The sequence below is a fragment of the Ochotona curzoniae genome, unplaced genomic scaffold, assembly GCF_017591425.1.
Source record: "Ochotona curzoniae isolate NIBS_2020 unplaced genomic scaffold, NIBS_Ocur_1.0 contig_1014, whole genome shotgun sequence".
Lineage (NCBI taxonomy): Eukaryota > Metazoa > Chordata > Mammalia > Lagomorpha > Ochotonidae > Ochotona > Ochotona curzoniae.
Window position 1 is genome coordinate 53,079,659 of NW_024464920.1, and position 17,202 is coordinate 53,096,860.

The following is a 17,202-nucleotide window of genomic DNA, read 5'->3' on the forward strand; positions in this document are numbered from 1 at the left end:
GCGCGGGGGAAGCACCCCGGCCTCCGGGCCGAGGTCTCCAAGGTCGGGTCCAGAGTAGGGGTCGCTAAGAGCTCGCAGGGGGGCGGCCGTCACCTCCAGAAACCAGCGCTCCTGCCCTTCCGCTCCACTCCAGCAGTGTCTGCAGCCCTCGGCCCCCACGCGGACCCCGCTTCTGGACCTCCCCTCCGCCGCGCGGTTCCCGGCCCGCGGGTGCCCGCACGCAGCGCAAGGCGGCGGGGCCCGCGCGGCTCAGCCACTCCCCCCGGCCCCGGCTCCCCCCACCCGCCGAACGCCCCCCCAGGGCCCCCGCCCCGGGGCCCGCGCCTCGCCCCACGCGCACCCGCGCCGGGACCCCGAGGGCCCCCCGCTCCCACCCTCCCGGCCCCGAGCCCTCCCGGCCCCCGCCGCCGGCGCAGCCCCCTCCCCGCCCCCGCTCCCCTCCCGGCGCAGCCCCCTCCCCCCGCCGCCCCCGCCCCCGGGGAAGGCAGGCGCCGAGCGGAGCCGGGGCCGATGCAGCTGAGCCGCGCCGCCGCGCCCGCGGAGCCCCCGGAGCCGCTGTCCCCCGCGCCGGCCCCGGCCCCGGCCTCCCCCGGCCCCCTCCCGCGCAGCGCGGCCGGCGGGGCTCCGGCGGGGGGCCAGGGGGGGCCGGGGCGCCGCGCGGAGTCCCCGTGCGCCCCTCTCCCGGCCGCCAGCGGCCCCGGCGCGGGCATGGACGGCCCCGGGGCCAGCGCCGTGGTCGTGCGCGTGGGCATCCCGGACCTGCAGCAGACGGTGAGCCCCCGCGCGCGGCCCGCAGAGCCCCGCAGCTTCCCAGGCCCCCGGCCGGGCGCGCCGGACCCCTGGCCCGCGGCTACTCACCCCTCCCCCGCCGCCTCCGCCGGGACCCTCCCCCTCGCTGGGGCGGGGCCCGGAGAAGCCCGGCCCCCGGGGCGGGGCCGCGGAGGCGCGGGCTTTGAGCCCCAACTCCCGCGGGGGCTCCCGGGGCGCGGTCCTGGCCGGGCGAGGGCGGGCCGCACTCAGGAGACCGCTTCGCCACTGCAGAAGTGTCTGCGCCTGGACCCGGCCGCGCCCGTGTGGGCCGCGAAGCAACGAGTGCTTTGCGCGCTCAACCACAGTCTCCAGGACGCGCTCAACTACGGGCTTTTCCAGCCACCCTCTCGGGGCCGTGCCGGCAAGTTCCTAGATGAAGAGCGGCTCCTGCAGGACTACCCGCCCAACCTGGACACGCCTCTGCCCTACCTGGAGGTGGGCGGCTGACTGGGGGCCAGGCGGGGGCATCCCGGTCAGGGTTAATAGTGAGCGATGTGTGGAGAGCCATGTGCAGTAAATATGTGCAAGTGCAGTGCGCCTGTGGGGAGAGAGGTGTGTGGTCAGTGTGCAGGGAGTCCTCTTGGGACAGTGAGGTGTGCAGTGGGTGATGTGCTGTGAACATGTGCAGTGAGCATGTGCAGTGGGTGGTTTGTAGAGCCTTATGCAGTGAATGTGGGCAGGGGTGGTATGCAGTGAGTGCATGTAGTGGTTGGTGTGCAGTGAGCATGTGCAGTGGTCAGTGTGCAGAGCCATGTATAGTGAGCAGGGTACAGAAGACTGTGCAGTGGGCTGTGTGCACATCTGGCCTCCTTGCTGTGAGTACCCTGCTCCCCATTGCACTGTCAGGAGTGAGTGGGAGATGCAGCCTGTGCTGGGGAAGAGGGAGACGGATGGCCTTGCCCTCAGCCCTGAGAGAACTGCAGTGCAGCTTAGGGAGGTGTGGAGGTGAAACTGGGCCAGGCTTGGGGGAGGGGTGGTGGTGGCTGGTTTCAGGGATGTATGGGCTTGTGGGAGGAAGGCCTTACAGCCAGGGAGAGCCAGATGCTTGCCTCCTGCCATCCTGCCCCTGAGGGTGGGTTGCTGGGAGAGGTGGGGTGGACAGTGCCCTTGGTTCACCAAGTGGTTGACAACTGGCAATGGTTGATGGACAGATGAAAGATGGATGATGGGCAACTGATGGATAAGTGATGGACAGCTGAGGGTTGGGTGGCAGACAGCTGAGGGATGGGTGATGGACGGCTGTGGGATGTGGGTGATGGACAGATGATGGATGGGTGATGGGCATCTGATGGATGAATGATGGCCAACTGAGGGATGGGTGATGGACAGCTGTGGACAATGGGCAGCTGAGAAACGGGAGATGGACAGCTATGGGATGGGCAAGGGACAGCTGAGGGTTGGGTGGCGGATGGCTGAGGGATGGGTGGCTGAGAGATGGGAGATGGGCAGTTGAATATGGGTGATGGACGACTGAGGATGGTGATGGATGGCTGAGGGATGGGTGATGGACGACTGAGGGAAGGGTGATGGGCGGCTGAGGTTGGGTGATGGGCAGCTGAGGTTAGGGTGATGGGCAGCTGAGGGATGGGCGGCTGAGGGATGAGCGATGGGCGGCTGAGGTTGGGTGATGGGCAGCTGAGGGATGGGCGGCTGAGGGATGAGCGATGGGCGGCTGAGGTTAGATGATGGGTGACTGAGGGATGGGCGATGGATGGCTGAGGTTGGGTGATAGGCGGCTGAGGGATGGGCGATGGACAGGTGAGGATGGGCGATGGACGGCTGAGGATGGTGATGGATGACTGAGGGATGGGTGATGGACGGCTGAGGTTGGGTGATGGGCGGCTGAGGGATGGGCGATGGACGGCTGAGGATGGTAATGGATGAATGAGGGATGGGCGATGGACGGCTGAGGTTGGGCGATGGGCGGCTGAGGTTAAGTGATGGGCGATGGATGGGTGAGGATGGGTGATGGACGACTGAGGATGGTGATGGGCGACTGAGGGATGGGCGATGGATGGATGAGGATGGGCGATGGATGGGTGATGGATGGCTGAGGTTGGGTGATGGGCAGCTGAGGGATGGGTGAAGATTTTCTCCCCTGTGTCTCTGAGCAGTTCCGATACAAGCGGCGAGTTTATGCCCAGAACCTCATTGATGATAAGCAGTTTGCCAAGCTTCACACAAAGGTAACAAAAAGCCTAGCGTCCACCCTGACTGGGGGCTAACCTGAGTCCTCTTCCTTTCAGGCTCTGGCAGGGCAGTGGGCAGCTGCGGCCAGAAGTGCCAGTCCCACCAGAACCTGCTGGTGCATGCTGGGTCCCCAGCTGGGGTCAGGGTGCCAAAGGGAGTGGGCAAGCACTGGATGTGGGCAGGAGCCATGCTTGGTCACCAGGTCCAAGCCTCTTTTACTCTGCAGAGGGGCCGCTGTCCCCTTTCCAGCTGGAATCCCAGAGCTGAGCAGGGATGTCACTTCCTTGCAGCTGCTCCTGCCTGACCCCAGCCCTGGGCCCAGCCAGTCTGGCAGTCTATTGCTTGGAGACCTGGGGGCCCTGTAGTCTTCTCCGAGCATGGCAGGGCCAGGTTGGGTGCAGCACAACTTCCTATGGGCTCATGGGCTGAGACTCCACTCAGGGTTGCTGGGTTCCTCTTGGATGGGTCCAGGAGGCTGTGGGGAGACCCCTGTGCCCCATGACCCCATCTGGCTTGGTACTGCCCAGGGCAGGAGGCAGCCAGTGGCCATCACTCTGCTTGCCTGTCTCAGGATGACATGGCCCTTGGTGGCAATCTGGGTGTGGTGAGGCTGGCTCCTCAGGACTCCTGTGCTGTGACCTTGGCCTGGCCACCTGGGGCCGCTTCCTGGGCAAAGGTCCCTGGGCAGCCTCGCTAGTCCCTAGTGCGTCCTGAGTGGACCAAGGCAGGGGCACCTAGGGCTGGGAGCCATGGGGGTGGATGAGCACAGCTGATGCAGGGGTGGCAGTACACACCTGCTGTGGGTAGTTTAAAGCTCCTGGGAGGAAGACCTGTGATGGCCAAAAGGTGGTGGCCTTAGTGCCAGCTGATTGGGACCCTGGTGCTGCAGGCCAACCTGAAGAAGTTCATGGACTATGTCCAGCTGCACAGCACAGACAAGGTGGCCCGCCTGCTGGACAAGGGGCTGGACCCCAACTTCCATGACCCTGACTCAGGAGGTGAGGAGCAGAACTGGGAGGGTCATGGCCTTGAGGGACAGGGGATGGGGACCCTGACCACTCCTTGTCCTCTGGACTCAGAGTGCCCCCTGAGTCTGGCAGCCCAGCTGGATGATTCAACAGACTTGCTGAAGGTTCTGCGGAATGGTGGGGCACACCTTGACTTCCGCACCCGGGACGGGCTGACTGCTGTTCACTGTGCAACACGCCAGCGGAATGCTGGGGCACTGACGGTCAGTGAGGCAGGCCTGGGGACGGGGCTTGGTCCTAGGAAAGGGGTGGAGTCTGCATAGACACCTGCTTTTGTGACTCACAGACCCTGTTGGACCTGGGGGCATCGCCAGACTACAAGGACAGCCGTGGCCTGACTGCCCTGTACCACAGTGCCCTAGGGGGCGGGGATGCCCTCTGCTGTGAGCTGCTTCTCCATGACCATGCCCAGCTGGGGACCAGGGATGAGAATGGCTGGCAGGAGATCCACCAGGTGGGCATGGGCCAGAGGGTGTGTCCAGGCCCATGCGTGGCCAGAGGGGTCCTCAGTTCTGTCCATGGTGGAATTCCAGTTTGTCCCAGTGCTGCATACCTCAAATCCCTTCCCAGGCTTGCCGCTTTGGCCACGTACAGCACCTGGAGCACCTACTGTTCTACGGAGCTGACATGGGGGCCCAGAACGCCTCGGGGAACACAGCCTTGCATGTGTGTGCCCTCTACAACCAGGTAGATGTTCTGCGAATGTGTGCTTGTGTATAGGTATGGTGCGTGGGGTATATGTGTGTGCCTGTGTGCTCTCCCTGTGTACATGTGTGCCCATGTGCTCTCCCCCTGTACATGTGTGCCCATGTGCTCTCCCTGTGTACATGTGTGCCTGTGTTCTCTCCCTGTGTACATGTGTGCCCGTGTGCTCTCCCTGTATACATGTGTGCCCATGTACTCTCCCTGTGTACATGTGTGCCCGTGTGCTCTCCCTGTGTATATGTGTGCCCGTGTGCTCTCCCCATGTACCTGTGTGTCCATGTGCTCTCCCTGTGTACCTGTGTGCCCGTGTGCTCTCCCTGTGTACATGTGTGCCCGTGTGCTCTCCCCATGTACACGTGTGCCCATGTGCTCTCCCCATGTACATGTGTGCCCATGTGCTCTCCCCATGTACATGTGTGCCCATGTGCTCTCCCTGTACACAGGTGTGCCCATGTGCTCTCCCCATGTACATGTGTGCCCATGTGCTCTCCCCATGTACATGTGTGCCCATGTGCTCTCCCCGTGTACGTGTGTGCCCATGTGCTCTCCCCGTGTACATGTGTGCCCATGTGCTCTCCCCGTGTACATGTGTGCCCATGTGCTCTCCCTGTGTACATGTGTGCCTGTGTGCTCTCCCCATGTACATGTGTGCCCATGTGCTCTCCCCATGTACATGTGTGCCCATGTGCTCTCCCCGTGTACATGTGTGCCCATGTGCTCTCCCCGTGTACATGTGTGCCCATGTGCTCTCCCCGTGTACATGTGTGCCCATGTGCTCTCCCCGTGTACATGTGTGCCCGTGTGCTCTCCCCATGTACATGTGTGCCCATGTGCTCTCCCCGTGTACATGTGTGCCCGTGTGCTCTCCCCATGTACATGTGTGCCCGTGTGCTCTCCCCGTGTACATGTGTGCCCATGTGCTCTCCCCGTGTACATGTGTGCCCATGTGCTCTCCCCGTGTACATGTGTGCCCGTGTGCTCTCCCCGTGTACATGTGTGCCCATGTGCTCTCCCCATGTACATGTGTGCCCGTGTGCTCTCCCCATGTACATGTGTGCCCGTGTGCTCTCCCCGTGTACATGTGTGCCCGTGTGCTCTCCCTGTACACAAGTGTGCCCATGTGCTCTCCCCGTGTACATGTGTGCCTGTGTGCTCTCCCTGTGTACATGTGTGCCCATGTGCTCTCCCTGTACACAAGTGTGCCCATGTGCTCTCCCCGTGTACATGTGTGCCCATGTGCTCTCCCTGTACACAAGTGTGCCCATGTGCTCTCCCCGTGTACATGTGTGCCTGTGTGCTCTCCCTGTGTACATGTGTGCCTATGTGCTCTCCCTGTGTACATGTGTGCCCATGTGCTCTCCCCGTGTACATGTGTGCCCGTGTGCTCTCCCTGTACACAGGTGTGCCCATGTGCTCTCCCTGTGTACATGTGCTCTCCCTGTGTGTTCTCCCCGTGTACCTGTGTGTCCATGTGCTCTCCCTGTACACGAGGGTGCCCATGTGCTCTTCCCGGCATGTGCTATGCTGCATGTTATGTATTGGTCATGACGTGGCCGTGTAGGCTCAGGGTACATGTCTGTTTCTAGACACACACGTACCCACGTGCCCTCCTGTGTTCTAGATAGTAGTGGGGATCTGCTGCCCCGAATCCTGGTCATGTCGGCTAAGCAAGCATGCATGTGCGTCCTGTGCCTTTGTTCCGTTGTGTATTGCCCCCCAAGCACATGTGCTGTTATGTGCTGACCTCAGATCTGCTGCCACGGTTGTGACCTCTGCCTTCCCTGACAGGAGAGCTGTGCTCGTGTGCTCCTTTTCCGGGGAGCCGACAAGGACGTCCGCAATTACAACAGCCAGACGGCCTTCCAGGTGCGGGCATGCTGGCTACAGGCGGGGCTTCCTGGAATGTGGGGCTTCCAGTGTCCGATGCTGCCAGGGCAGGGGGAGAAGGGGTGTCAACTGCCCATATAGTCCCATGGCCCCTGCATGGAGAGAGCCGGGTCACTGGGGCCTGGGTTGGGGTAGGTGGGAGGAACAGAAAGTTGTGTGGGCCTGACCCCTTGGGAGCCTGAATCTGGCAGACACTGGGCTGAGTGGCCCAGTGCATGGTTGTTAACTGCCAGGGTGGGACGTTTTGAGAGGTGAGGGACCCAGTAGACTGGGCACATGGGCAAGCACTTGGGGTGGATGGGGTGGGGCGGGGCTGGGCTGAACAGGGAGGGGAGGTGTGTGTTCTGGTGGTCCCCCATGGTCACCATGTCCCAGTTGTGGGCAGAAGTGCAGCCAGACTCCTCTGTGTCCCCCAATCAGGTGGCGATCATTGCTGGGAACTTTGAGCTTGCTGAAGTTATCAAGACACACAAGGACTCTGACGTTGGTGAGTGAGTGAGTCCTGGGCCCGCCTCCAGCCTACGTTGCATCACAGGATCTTTTCAAGGCCCATGCAGGGTTGGCCTGTGTGGAGGTGACAGAAGTGTGAGATCACCTGGGTGTGTGCCTCAGCTTGGGCTGTGTGGATAAAGTTGTACTTGGAAGCCTGTTTTCCCACTGGGTCTTGGGAAATACCCCTGGGCATGTGGGCACAGTGGTGCCCAGAGGGAGTGAGCACCCCAGTTCTATCCTTTTGGAAAAGGAGCAGCAAGGATGGGACTGGAGGAAGGGCAGCAGCGTCCTTTGGGGCCGGGGTATGAACTCTCACTGGTCAGTTTGTGAGGGGAGCCCTGGCATTCCTGGGCTAGGGGATGGAGGTGCTTGAGCCCCAAGGCCTCCGGGGCTGTGGGCTGGTGTGCCTCCCCGTGATCAGCTGTTTCCCACCTGTCTCTGGGGCACAGCTTCCTGGAACATGGGCTCCCAGTCTCTCCTGTCAGAGTGAGGGCTTCCGAGGGCTCTCCTGGTGCTGGTTCCTGGGTCTGAAGTGACTGAACCACAGAGGGTAGAGCTGGCTCAGTTTGGTTAGGAGATGAGATTGGGACTGGCACTGGATTTAGGCCTGAGGTTGGGGTTTAGGTTGAGTCCGTGTTTCCCTCAGGGGTCCTTTCTACCTGAGCCACCATCAGCATTAGACCTGCGTCAGCTCAGGCTGGGGGAGCTGTGGGTTGTTTAGGGTTTGAGTCAGGCAGAGGGATCATGGGGAGATGCTGCTGACCTGGGGGACCGTGAGGTAGATTTGGGTTCTCCATCTGTGGCCCTCTTCCCACTCTCATGAACGAGAGTGTCTATGTGGACCGCTTGCGTTCACCTTGCGAACTTCCAGGGTGTTTGATTCTGAGCTTGTCTTGGTCCAGATGAGAGGAGGGGAGAGCTGCTTGGAGATGTGGTGGGGGACAGGAAAAACTGACCAGGGCTTGCCGTGCCCCCATGTGCCTGACCTAGCATCTGCATGCTTGGTGCTGTTAGTGGTCAAAATGGCTCAATGGCACAGCCAGGTGTGGCAGTGTGATTGGTGTCTGCTGTAAACCCCTGAGCCGAGAGCCTCTCAGCCTGTCACGGAGAGGCGGCTGTGCCCCACGTACCCTGCATCCTCATTCCCAGGTACCTGGAGCCCCAGGATGGTTTCTGAGTGACAGTTGGGGATGGGGCACCTGACAGCTTTGAACAGTCACATCCTTTCTTCAGGGATTCTGCCCACTTGGTGGGGCCTCTGGGTACAGGACTGGGTCCGTGACACCTCTGGGCTTCTGGACTTACTGCTCCACAGTATGTTGGACAAGGGGCCGGGGTATGCCTGGGGCTCTGCGTTTCTGACTGGGGCATGTAGTTTGCATGTATGGAGCCACAGCAGGGCTTGGGCCATGTTCAATAATAGTGTCTGGTGTTGTCACTGAGGTGAAATATGTGTGATGGGTGGTGAGCTGTTTCCTGGAGGAGTGCAGGGACATCTCAGCTGCCCTGGGGCCTGTCCCCTGAGTGCAGCTCTCCTCTCTGGCTCCTTGGGTCACCTGTCCCGACTGACATTCCCACAAAGACAGTCGTGGAGTATGCCTCCTGTGTGTGCCTGCATCATTCCACACATCTCTCTGCCTCTTTCCTTTCCACGGCTGTGAGGTGTTCTCTGCGGGTGTGATATTCTCGGCCATTTGTCTGCTAGTGGGTGTGTGTGCTGCTTTTGCTGGTTGGCTTCTGAATGCTGCTATGATCATCACATGGGTACCTGTACATTTGAACCCTTATTTCCAGCCGCTGCGTGTGTGCCTAGGAGAGGGTTTGCAGGGTAATAGAACAATCCTATGTATGACTGTTTGAGGAGTCCATGCTGTGTTCTACCATTTTGCTTCTCTAGCAGCAGTGTGAGTTTCCAGTTTCTTTAAATTTTTTTCAGCACTTGTTACGTGTTTATTAATTACCAATACCCAGTAGGTGTGAAGGAGTATTTCACTGTGTTTGAAGAAATTATCTATCTTTGCAATTTCAAAGGCAGAGTGGACAGAGAGGGAGAGGCAGAGGTAAAGAGAGGGAAGCGGGGGGAGAGAGAAAGAAAGAGAGAGGTCTTCCATCAGCTGATCCCCCAGTGGCCTCAGGAGCCAGGTCTTCCACGTGGGAGGCAGGGCCCATGTGTATAGCCCATTTTAAGCTGGTCTCCCAGGTATGAGAGCAGGAAGTTGGATTGGAAGCAGAGCAGCTGGGTGGTGTAGGCCTGTGCCGCTGTGCCTTGATACTGCCCCCTTGTGGTGGCTTTCATTTATGGTTTCTAATGCCTGCTGATATTGAGCATCTTTCAGGTACTTTTATTTGTATGTCTTTGTAAAATGTCAGTCCTTTGCCCTTATATTTTGAAAAATGTGTTTAAATTTATTTTCATTTTTTGGAAAGGGAGAAAGGGAGAGAGCTCTTCCAACCACTGGTTCATTGCCTGCAACATGTCAGGTTGGGCCAGGTATCTGGAGCTCCATCAGGGTTTCCCACAGGAGTGGCAGGAACCAAACATTTCTGCCATCATCTGCTGTATTGTAAGACGTGTGAGCAGAAAGCTGGATCTTAAGTGGAGATGCTGGGTCTTGAACCAACACTGTGATCTAGACTGTAGCCAGCTCAAGCAGCAGTGTGGCTTGCTGCACCGTGACTCACCCCACTTGCACATTTTATGTATGTATTTATTTGAGAGGCAGAAGACAGAAAGGGGGTGAGGGAGAGAAGAGACCAAGACAGAGTGAGCCTGCATCCTCCAGTCAGTTCTCCACTTATCTTCAATGTACAAGGCCTAGCCATGCTACACAGAAGCTAGGAGCCAGGTACCCAGAATAGTTGGGTCTGTGTTAGCAAGGATCTGGGCCAACATCTGAGCCTAGGGAAGTGCGTATCTGTGACATGGGAAGTGGGTATCTTTTTTTAAAAGCATTTATTTAATTATTTATTTATTTGAGAGGCAGATTTTACAGAAAGAGAAGGAGAAAGAGAGAGAAAGATATCTTCTGTCTACTGGTTCACTCCTCAAATGGCTGTAACAGCTGGGTTGGGCCAGGCTGGTGTTGGGAGCCAGGAGCTTCCTCCAGATCTCTCATGTCGGTGCAGGGTCCCAAGGACCTGAGCTATTTTCTGCTGCTTTCCAGGTCACCAACAGAGAGCTGGATCAGAAGTGGAGCAGCTGGGATATGAACTGGCGCCCATTTGGTATGCTGGCACTAGTAGCTGGAGGATTAGCCTGTATGCCCATGCTTTCCTCAGGAAATGGGTGCTTAACTAGGGTCTTAATTGCCAAATCAGATGGCCTGAACCTTCTCCACTAATTTTTTAAAAAGATTTATTTATGTATTTAAAAGGCAAAGTATCAAGAGGCAGAGAACGAGAAAGATCTTGCACCCACTGTTTCACTCCTCAGATAGCCATAATGGCTCTGGCTGGACCAAGCAGGAGCCTGGAACTCCACTTGTATCTCTTCCATAGGTGGCAGAGGTCCAAGGACTTGGACCATCTTTTGCTGTTTTATGAAGTATGTTAGCAGGGAGTTGGATTGGAAGAAAGCTGGTCCTGTATGGAGTTCAGTGTTACAGGCAGCTCCCTCTTCACCCATTTTTAAGTTGAGTGGATTATTTTGTTTGATGTTGATTTATAAGGATTTATTCTGAATACTAAGCAAACCATGAATGAATAGATATTTTCATATTTGTTCAGGTGATTTGTTAGTTTTTGTTCTTTGGTGCATAAGAGTTTATAATTTTTTCCAAAAGATCTGTTTATTTTTATTAGAAAGGTAGATTTAAAAAGAAAAAGACAGAGAAAGATTGCCTATATGATAATTCACTCCCCAAATGGCTACAATGGCAAGAGCTGAGCTGATGTGAAGCCAGGAGCCAGAAACTTCTCCCATGTGGGTGCAGGGAGCTGCCGGGGCTAGAACCTGCGCCCACATGGGATCCCGATGCGCGTTCAAGGCGAGGACCCAAGCCGCTAGGCCACACTGCTGGGCCCGAGTTTTTAATTTTTAAAAAGTATGTATTTCAGGTATGGTGCAGTGGCCTAGCAGCTGAAGTCCTCGCCTTGAATGTGCTGGGATCCCATATGGGTGCTGGTTCTAATCCTGGTGGCCCCACTTCCTATCCAGCTCCCTGCTTGTGGCCTGGGAATGTAGTCGAGGATGGCCCAAAGCCTTGGGACCCTGCACCCGCGTGGGAGACCCGGGAGAAGCTCCTGGCTCCTAGCTCCTAATCGGTACAGCTCCAGCCGTTGCAGTCACTTGGGAAGTGAATCATCAGATGGAAGATCTTCCTCTCTGTCTCTGTTTCTCTCTGTATATCTGACTTTCCAATTAAAAAAAATATATGTTTCTTTGAAATGGTAATGATTGGAGGACTGTGTGTGTGGAGGGGAGAGAGTTCTTCCATCTGTTAGTTCACTGCTCAAGTGGCTGCTCCCAGGGTTGGCCATGCCAGGGACTCCATCCTGGGCTGCAGACAGGTGGTAGGAGCCCAGGCACGTGGGTCTCCATCTGCCTTCCCAGGTACATTGGCAGAGACTGCAATGGAAGGGGAGAAGCCGGAACTGAAGCTGGAGTTGCGATGGGAGATCCCAGTGTTTTGTCAGCCCAGAGAATTTTTTTTGTCTTTTTTAAAATTTTATTGATTACATTGCATTATGTGACACAGTTTTATAGGCACTGGGATTCCCCCCTCCCCAACCCCCCTCCCCCCATGGTGGATTCCTCCACCTTGTTGCATTACCACAGTTCAAATTCAGTTGAGATTCTTTCATTGCAAGCATCTACCAAGCATAAAGTCCAGTATCTTATTGTCCAGATAAGTTCAACGGTTCTCTGGTCTGAAGTTAGAGCTGACAGAGTATCATCTCAATCAATTAAAAGCCCTGACATTATATCAGTAACAATTTATAACGTAATGGAATTAGTTGACATGGTATTGAGTAACCAACATGTTAAAAGAGAGAGAGAGAAAAAAAAAGAATGTAAGTTCTGAACCACATCCTATGACTTCTACATTGACATTTCAATTATTAGTTTATATACGACTGGGTTCTATACACCTTAAAATGGCTATAGATTACTATTCAGCTGTCTCATGTCCATTTTAATTTTAGTATTTAGCAGTTTATAGCATTGAAGCATGATTTTGCAGAACCTGCTGTTTTTCGGGTAGTCTAACTCTCTAACAAGACATATGTCAACAGTTTAGGTGAACGGTTTTAGGAGGGGTATGCAACGAAATCTTCAATACCCTAGTGAAGAGTAACTAATCTTTGTGTCCCACCCAGTGAGTTATAAGTGCATCCCCACTGACTGTTTCCTGTCTGTTTCTGAGCTTTCCTTGCTGTTCTCTATCTGTTCTAGGGGTTTTTTTTGTTTGTTTGTTTATTTGTTTGTTTGTTTTAAGAGGTTTCTGGAGCTATCTTAATGGTCATTACGAGAGGGGGCGGGGACTGAAGGGCTGGGGTGCCACGGTGCAGAAGCTCGGGGCAGGAACGACACGGATACTCCCACTGGCCAAACACTTGCCCTTGTCAGTTTGGAACTGGCTTGCTCTTTCCCCCAGGTGTGGGCTGGCACATCTGAGGGTTAACCCTGCAACCCTCTGCTGGAGGTGCAGGAGGAAACTTGGAGACAAGATGGCCTGATGGGTGGGATGGTGGGTGGTTCTTCACAGAGCCACTCCCGTTTCATGACTTCCTACAGGAACAGTTCGCCTTTGGGTCAGCCACTGGTAGTGAGTGATCAGACTTGCCACTGCTGGGGCCAGATTTTTCTGTGTAGAACTCTGAGTCCTGGTGCCGGGCTCGTGGAAGGATTCCCTTGTTGTTCATCTCGTTTTTGTTGCTCTAATCACAGGAGACCATCTGGTTCATCGCTAGTGGCTGTGAACACACATGCAGGATTCCTGGGAGCAGCAGCATGAGGAGGGGTGACAGTGGTGCTGCCGGGAGCCAGTCCACTCCTTAGCTGGTCCTGGGAGCCAGGCCCACCAAGGGTCTGGGCTCAGAGGGAAGCAAATCAAGGCTTTTAGATGTGAGATCACTTGGAACCTCTGGTTGTGGTGCTGGATGGTTTTGTGTCCCCATTGATCTATGGTTATGGTGCTGGACAATGCAAGAGAGCCGTGCTTTAGGTGCAAGGCATCCCTGTCTTTGTCCCTTGTCAGACACGAATGCCATGCCTTACCTGTACTGTGGCCGTCTTTCTGCTTCCTACCAGTCCTGAAGGTCATGCTCCAGGCCAGCTGCACCTGGGCTTCTGTGAGAGCTCTCAGATTGTCTGTGTCTAGTGGCAAGTTTCCTGGCAGAGCCGTTCTTGTTCGGAGATTCCAGGTTGGAAAATGAGGGCAACCTGGGATTCACGATCTGTCCAGGGTGTAGACAGTGAAATTCAGAACAATGGACGAGGCTACAGCCTGGAATAGGCGTGCTAAGGTTCAATGGACAAGGCTGTGGCCTGGAATAGATGTACTAAGGTTCAACGGTCAAGGCTACAGCCTGGAATGAGTGTACTAAGGTTCATCAGTCAAGGCTATGGCTTGAAATGGGTATGCTAAAGTTCAATGGACGAGATTATGGCCTGGAATGGGTGTGCTAAGGGTCAATGGACAAGACTATGGCCCTGGAATGGGTGTGCTAAGGGTCAGTGGACAAGACTATGGCCTGGAATGGGCATGCTAAGGGTCAATGGACAAGACTATGGCCTGGAATGGGCATGCTAAGGGTCAATGGACAAGACTATGGCCTGGAATGGGTGTGCTAAGGGTCAATGGATGAGGCTATGGCCTGGAATGGGCATGCTAAGTGTCAATGGATGAGGCTATGGCCTGGAATGGGTGTGCTAAGGGTCAATGGTTGAGGCTATGGCCTTGAATGGGTGTGCTAAGGGTCAGTGGATGAGGCTATGGCCTGGAATGGGTGTGCTAAGATTTTCTAATCAAACCATTTGTTTCTCCAGAACCATTCCAATTCCTACCTAAGATAGGAATTATTTTGATTACCCACCCAATGTCAAACTAGGACTCCCGATGTGGAGTATATCCCAAGGGCACTCCTTAAGTGGTTTCCATAGTTCTGTGATATTGGTTTAGTTGCTCCAGTGTTGAGGAAACGATTTCAAGGTCCACAGGCTGACATAGTCCATCTGCAGGCCTCCGTGAACTGTCATGTCACCCATGCGATTCTGGCTGTGCTGTCACTTCACAGACTTCAGCAACCAAGGAGACCCAGTTCTGACACATGCACTCCACAGTCAGACCTCAGGTCCTGTGGTTTTCCCCTTGGTAGGAGTTCTGAGTCCAGTGGTCCAGTTGGGAGGGAGTCCCCAAAGAAACCTCACCAGAGATAACCCCGGACCTGACTCAGGTATGTGCCAGCCAGTGCGGGGTCCGGCTCATTCCATCACCCACATCAGCCTACACACACTCTGGTGGCTGTAGTCACCTGGTCAGTTCTGTCCCCAGCCCCATCATACGCAAACCAGTGGATGCTCTGTCCCAGCCTAACCCTCCCACTATATACTTGGTCCTCACATACCCCAGCAGGAACTGCAGCCTAGTTGGAGCTACCCCCAGTAACTCCCACCAGGCCTGCCCCCATCACTGGTTCCTGGGTGTGCTGGTATGTGCAACAGACTGGTCCAGTTCATCCCACAACCCATTCAGCTCTCTTATACACCAATGGGTGCTGCAGCTTCCCTCAGCCAAACTGACCCCACTGTCCAGCCCACACTTATGCTGGTGGGTATCATGGCCTGCCAGCCAGGCCCACCCCAGCCTAGGTTCTCATACTTACTTGTGGGAGCTGCAGCCCATCAGCTGTGTGTTCACAGTTTCTCTACTAGGCCTATTCCTAGCCCTGGATCTTGCACTTTCTGGGTGGTACTATGGTCTGCCCTGACGGGACTTGCCCCTAGTCTGGCATTTGCCAGCTGATGCTGCAGCAAAGTCTCACCAGCCTGCATTTACTCTGGCTCATGCGTGCACCAATGGATGCAGTCGTGTAGCCCAGCCTGGCTCTCCTCCTAACCCAGCTTACATGTAGGCCAATGGGTTTTTTTTTTTTAAAGATTTATTTTTATTATGTTTTTATTGGAAAGGCAGATATACAGAGAGGAGGAGAGACAGAGAGGAAGATCTTCCATCCGATGATTCACTCCCCAAGTGAGCGCAACGGCCGATACTATGCCGATCCGAAGCCAGGAGCCAGGAGCCTCTTCCGGGTCTCCCACACGGGTGCAGGGTTCCAAAGCTTTGGGCCGTCCTCTGCTGCTTTCCCAGGCCACAGACAGGAAGCTGGAAGGGAAGCGGGGCTGCCGGGATTAGAACCGGAGAACCGGCGCCCATATGGGATCCCGGGCGTGCTAGGTGAGGACCTTAACCACTTGCACCACCGCGCCAGGCCCGGCCAATGGGTTTTGTTGCCCTGTCCAATGTAGTCTGCCTAAGTTCCAGCTCTCATGCTCATCAGTGAGCACATTGACCCAGCAGGGAAGCCCTTTCAGTCCCTCTTACTGCGCTAACCCCTCCCCTGGAGTCCTAAGTGTGCTGGTAGATGCTATGGCCCAGTCTGGCATGCCTCTTCACCTCGGCATTTGCTAGTGGGTGCTGTAGCCTGGCTCGGCCTGGCCTTCCTGTAGTTCTGGGCCTCATATGAACTGGCTGGTGTTATAGCCCAACCGGGCCTGTCCCGTACTCTGTCCTGGTTCTCACATCTGCCAGTGGATATTATGATCTGGCCTAGTGTTGCCTACCTCCAGACCTGAGCCACATGTATGCTGTAACCTCCCCCTACCCCCATTTTTGAATATTTATGTGTGTTTTCATTGGAAGGTAGAGTGGGAATGAGTGAGCTTCTGTCCACTGGTTCACTCCATAAATTGCCACAATGACTAGGACAAAGCCGGGCCAAAGTCAAGAGCTTACAACCCTGTTTGGGTCTCTCTCTTGGGCCATGCTCCACTGCTTCCCAAGCCCTTAGCAAGGGGCTGGATCACAAGTGGAGCAACTGGGTTTTCAAGTAGTGTTTTTGTATGGAATGATGGCAGTTGCAAGTGGTGGCTTAAAACTCTGTGCCACAGTGCCAGCCCCTTGCTGCGTCTTTGATAAGGGGGTTGCGGATTAAACTTCTTGATGCCTTTTGAAATCCTGAAGTCTAATCAAAGCAGATCTCGCCTGTAGTTGTTGTAGATTTGAAAGAATCCACTCTTTCAGTGTCCCCCAAATGCCCGGAAGTTTCTGGGTGTTCTGTGGAGTTTCAGTTTTATTCACCCTTGAATCAGAAACACTGGAAACCAGGCATACTATGCTCGTTCTCAATTAATGAATTTCTAGCCAAAGCCTTGGTAGTTAATTGTATCCTATTCTAAAGTGAAAAGAATTTTTTTTTTAAGTTTTGTTTATTTTATTTATTTGAGAGACTGGCAGAGAGAGTTCCCATCTGCTGGTTCGTCCCTCAGTGTCCCCAGTGGCTCTAACCAGGAGCGGTGGGAACTTGGTCCAAGCCTCCCATGTGGCTGGCAGGGACCTGAACTCAGCATCCCAGTCAGCAGACCACAGACTGTGGTCACAGTCAGCTTGCCACAGATTGTTTCAAAGTGTATTTGTGTTTTTATTTTTAGTTGATACAGAGTAGTTGTGCATATTTGAGGGGGTATAGCTGATGTTTCAATATATGTATACAATGGTAGCTATCAGATCAGTAAGGAGAAAAGATTTATATTGAATTTATGCAAATAACTTGTTACAAAACAAAAATATCTACAAGTAGCTTTCCAAATTCTACAAAATTAGACAGAAAAAGCCAACATTTCAATTTTTATTCCGAAAAGTATCCTTTACCAAATTGCTTCAAGCTATAGATAGCTTAAGAGAAAGGAAAAGAGTGTCTCTTTCTTAAATCAGGAAAATAAAACGTGAAAATAAAGAACAAGGCGGGCCTGGCATGGCGGCGCAGTGGTTAACGTCCTCGCCTTGCACGCCTGGGATTCCATATGGGCGCCGGTTCTAATCCCAGCAGCCCCGCTTCCCTTCCAGCTCCCTGCCTGTGGCCTGGGAAA

The 17,202-nt window shown here is 55.0% G+C and overlaps 1 protein-coding gene across 1 annotated transcript in view; it reads left to right on the forward strand.

The window, feature by feature from the left end:
* Positions 1-510: 510 nt before the first annotated feature.
* SHANK3 (SH3 and multiple ankyrin repeat domains 3) overlaps positions 511-17,202 on the forward strand; it is a 51,908-nt gene continuing 35,216 nt past the window's right edge. Inside the window, exons 1-9 of the mRNA XM_040991851.1 lie at positions 511-771; positions 1,042-1,245; positions 2,925-2,996; positions 3,890-3,998; positions 4,080-4,231; positions 4,315-4,482; positions 4,599-4,715; positions 6,522-6,599; positions 7,041-7,107. Of these exons, the coding sequence (XP_040847785.1) occupies positions 511-771; positions 1,042-1,245; positions 2,925-2,996; positions 3,890-3,998; positions 4,080-4,231; positions 4,315-4,482; positions 4,599-4,715; positions 6,522-6,599; positions 7,041-7,107 (1,228 nt within the window). The remainder of the gene's footprint in view (positions 772-1,041; positions 1,246-2,924; positions 2,997-3,889; positions 3,999-4,079; positions 4,232-4,314; positions 4,483-4,598; positions 4,716-6,521; positions 6,600-7,040; positions 7,108-17,202) is intronic.